This window comes from Opisthorchis viverrini, assembly GCF_000715545.1.
Source record: "Opisthorchis viverrini unplaced genomic scaffold opera_v5_205, whole genome shotgun sequence".
In the NCBI taxonomy this organism is placed as follows: domain Eukaryota; kingdom Metazoa; phylum Platyhelminthes; class Trematoda; order Opisthorchiida; family Opisthorchiidae; genus Opisthorchis; species Opisthorchis viverrini.
Window position 1 is genome coordinate 66,337 of NW_008751865.1, and position 4,700 is coordinate 71,036.

Here is a 4,700-nt window from a genome sequence, read left to right on the forward strand (position 1 = left end):
GAAAACCTCAAACTGACAAAAGTTCGAAAAGTCCGCAACATTCCCCACCCCCAGTGTATCGTCCTTGTCCTCTGAGTCACCAGGATTGGTATCCAAGCGGATTTGCGTGATCCAAGCCCTTCCACTAATTAACTGTTCTAATTTGCGTAGGACACTCCACGTGGCCAACCTACACCTTAGATTGAAGGGAGCTCGTAAACAATCGGTGTTAAACGTATTTCCCATGAGCTTTGCTCACACTATGTAGGTGTGAACAGGGGGGGTGGGTGAGAACATTTGCCAAGTGGTTATGGCGTGCAGCAATTAATCAGGAGTATAGGTTCCGCAGTATTTTTCTTTTCAAAACCATGTGCGTGCTGTCCGAGCCGGAGTTCATAACAAACCATTTAATCGTGGATCTCGCCGCTGTAAGGACTTTCTGAGGTTGGAATCAACCTTTTGCTAATTTTCGAGGCAAGAATAGGCATTGCTTGGTCAATTGACACAGTGATCTCCAGGATCATTTCGTCAACTTTAGCCAAAGTAGTGTTATCGGCTTTTATAAGGGAAACTACTCACAAGGTTGCTGAAAACCCTCCGAAAGCCAACGACCGGTTTCGCCCTTCCACTTCGGGCTCATCAGGTAGGCACACAGTCCCCGAGTTTCCGTCAACCTTATGATCTACTTGAACCAAAATGCACTGTTTTCCGGAAATACACTCATTTGTAAATCAATTTGGTTTTCACTCTCTCGTTTATGATATTATACAACTGATTGTGCTGCACACAGGCCGCCTCATGATTGGAACGATATTCGAGATATCGCAGTGTATTTTCGTAAACGAAACTACTCACAATGTTGCTGAAAACAGTCCACGACCGGTTTTGGCCTTCGTGGAACTCATTGGGCAGGCGCAGTCCCCGAGTTCCCGTCAACCGGACCAACTGAGGCGACCTGTGTGCAGCACATTTAGTTGTAGAATATCATAAACGAGAGATTCAGTTGAGTCTCTCGTGAAAAACAAAGTGTTATCGATGTTTTTGTGCCACCGTATGTACCAGGCGTCATTTTGGACGAAGCTTATGTGGATAGATAAGTCGAACCTCAGGTGAAAAGACTTTTTTTCCGAATCAAAGATTCACCGCACCAACTTTTGACATGTAGGTGACGCTTCAGTGAGTGTTCGTCGAAAGTCCCTCTCGTCCGCTTCAGACGCATCTGGAACAGTACAACGTAGCCCACACTGTTTACTGCAGTGTGGAATTTTGTTCCAAAAAAAGTTTCACAGACAACCGACACGACATCACCAGCTTGGAATGATGTTTCTAAACCGTCAACCTGAAAATCCGTCACTGGCGTCGAAAAGTGGCGACGGTGGAGAGTTTGTGGCCCAGTCCTAGCAGCGATGTGTTCGAGTCACACAAATCCCCAATAACTGAACAAGCGAGTTTTGTTTAAAATTATCGGCGTAATCTCATATTATAATATAGTCTTTCCTCCAACAGTCATGGGATTTTATGCAGTCCGGGCAAGTAAACCTCAGTACAAATGCTTCCTTTGGTTTCATGTTTAACCTCAAATTCAAACTGACCATCCCAGTTTCGCTTTATCGACCTTCGGTAACAAGTTCAACTCCTTCGTTCAAAGACTGTTTTGGGCGGACTCCACGGACCTTCTGTGATCTTTTTACCAGCCAACTCAGATTTGCTCGCACTACTAACAAGCTATCAGTAGTCGATTGGAAGTAAACCAAGACAGCCTTCAGATGATGCCCTGATTGAGTATCCTTAATAAACAAAGCCTTAGACTGCGCAGAACTTCTAAGGTGCTCGGCGTTCATGTCCCCATTCAGGATGAAACCTCTCCCTACACTACTCAAACGTTGGTTGACCTCACCCCTTTCCTTCCGTATACTCGAATGAAGAGGCTGAATTCTTTAGATTAGCACGCAATATAAAGAAACCATTCGAATGGCTACATTACGTCAGTCACCACTTCCCTGGAAATATGTACACAGCTCTGAAAACTAGAACGATAGACGTCAGGGGGGAACGCTACGCACGACTGTTTTTTTTTTGTGCTGAGAGAAGAAAAGATTGAAACGATGAACCATTGGCCTAGGGCGAGAAACATTGCTGATGAAGGTTTATCAGAACGGAGGAGAATACTCTACGTAGTCCACTGGAAATATAAACAATTTGTCGATGGTGTCTTTACTCCTGAAGTACTGGATACTGGTTGGCAGTTGATCGCGTTAACCGCTGTAGTCAGTTGTCCTCTTCCGTTTGAGTTAAGTTGACAGACTTGCCCTTGAAGAGGACGTGATCAGTCCGACTTGACCATGAAGATAGGAGCCCATGGCATAGTGTGTAGCTTGTTGAGGAGAGGATGAAAGCATGTTTAGCGTGACTGTATTTGGACTGAGTGGGGGAAGGGGGGTCGCTGCCAAAGGAGGCGCATTGAAGAGAGGAACATTGTTCAAAGTGGAGAAACCAACGGAGGAAGGAGTGGCGTTCGGGCAGGGCAGGCTATCCAGGCTAGTGACTTCAATGCGACTTGACGGTGCGACTGGCAAGCTTGGTTGAAGCTGAGACGTGAGTGATGAAAAGAGGACATTGTCACAAGACATTGATTGCGGTGGCAATGGGGGCGCTTTCGGGAACTCGTTGTTACTGAAGCACACTGGAGTTGGAAGGATGCTACCACCAGGAATGTGAACCGTCGGGCTGTCGGTGGTATCGAAATTAGAGACCTAAAGAAAAAAGAGGAGAAAGTACATACAGCGAATCAATTCGCCCCCAACCGAAACACCATCCGAACAACAGCTGTTCCATTTACGAAAAATGAATTAAGCATACCGTAGTATGCACAGTGAAAGGGCGATTTATTGGGTGTGATCATCCGTTAATTACATCCATCAGACGGTTTATCCTTCAGTCTATTCTGCAACAATTATATTGCTTTCGGGGTCACTCACGGGAAGTTTTCAACCGTTTTCAGATGTCACCCTACTCGCTCATCCTAAACGAACTCGAGTTGTATAGAGCACTTGGCCACCCACCGGCAAATGACTGATGATGTGCACGAACTCACTGATGGTCCGAACTAGGCGCGTGAATGCCACACCATGGTGGTAGTTGATTAAAACAAATGCACTTAACAGTTCCACGTACATTACAGCCCTGTGTCAGACGCAGTGACTAACATAATGTGTACTAATGCTCATAAGTGGGTGAATAGAAAGGCAGAACTGTCATTCCTTCACACCTATGGGGAAACAGTTCCATCAATCACCATTGTTTTGTGTTGACAGTCACACTGGCATAAAACCGGTCGTTGATGAGCCGATGGCTGAGTGCTTTGTTGATGGGTACTTTATCAGCAAAAATAAACACTATCGCATTTTGATAACTAAGCAGATCGGGTCGTAATTTGTGACCGTTTGTTGGTAACCGTCCCATAGAATTGAAAGAACGATCTCTCCAGATAGTGACTCCCCTAAATAGTCTCTTGCCTTGTCTTGGTAGTAGGAAATTGAACCATGGGAGTGATGGGCAAAATTACATCTCTCCCCCCAAAAATGAGGTAGGCGGCTCCTGGCAAAATTGATCCCACTACCCCTGAACAAGGCTCACCATTTTACAAAGTAGGAAAAGAGAACATTGTGGTAATCTATTCCCGTTTGGTATGGTGAGCCAGGAAGTTCAAAGGGTAACTTTAGCTTAACTGACAAACCTCGGCGCGCTATCCCGGTATTATCAATCTAGTTTAAAAACTGTACAACTCGTGTGTATACTGGAGACTCGTTTGCTTGATGAAAGCTCACTTAGCTGAGCGGAAATCCCGCCTTTTCGATCCTTGCATTAGAAACAACATGTCGTTGCCCCTCGAATGTGAACTAAAAATCGTTTGCTTCAGTTAAAAATGACACCGCGGAACAGCGCTTTGCTAAAGTGGAGTCTCTAAAATGTATAAAATTCGCTTCCACTTTGCACATCCTCAGACCATGCTATTCTACCCCACAGAGTAGCTCACCAACTCGTGCCCGTTTTTGACCTGATGTCCGTTGAAATGAATCTGGCTGTTATCGACCCACATTGAGACCGCCTACGAAGAAACCTGAATCGACGAGCGCAAATCGATAATTCAAGAGTGGAAAAATACTCAGATGTCGATGACTCGAGCTCGTTTCACCCGCTTTAGAAGCTTGACTGATTGGCCATGAGTTGAAAACCAATCACATTCCATTACGGAGTATCTCACGGATTGATTGTCCGATTAATCCACTGGCTTAACAGCAGTTCAGTGGTCACGAGAAACTCGGGTTCTAATCGATTTCCTTGAATAGAACATTAGGTCTCAAAAGAGACGACATCAAACAAGCCTCAGCATAATAGTCACTTGATGAGTGGGTCCTCCACGTGTGAAATCATCATTCAAGCAGCTAGTCACCACGTGCGGCTGATAGATATGGTTTTTCTGATCAAAGGACGAGCGGCGCCATATCCTGTCCAGGTGCAAATTAGTCGCACTGCTGGTTTATTATTTGAGGCTGAAAGGTTATCGAAGAACTAACCTGGTGAATGCCGGTTCGGACGTTCCTATTGTAGCCTCGTGAGGTGCGCAATCTGATGACTCCCAATGGGGATGAAACAGATGAACAGTGCCTCTCGGGTTTCCAGTTCAACATAGATTGGCTTTACTTGCTGGACTATATATA

General features: G+C 45.3%; 1 protein-coding gene across 1 annotated transcript in view; it reads right to left on the reverse strand.

Moving 5' to 3' along the window:
- Window positions 1-2,270: 2,270 nt before the first annotated feature.
- The window catches only part of T265_08234 (hypothetical protein), a gene marked incomplete at both ends in the record, with an annotated part of 28,224 nt that continues 25,794 nt past the window's right edge, over window positions 2,271-4,700 (reverse strand). Inside the window, one exon of the mRNA XM_009173981.1 lies at window positions 2,271-2,732. Within this exon, the coding sequence (XP_009172245.1) occupies window positions 2,271-2,732 (462 nt within the window). The remainder of the gene's footprint in view (window positions 2,733-4,700) is intronic.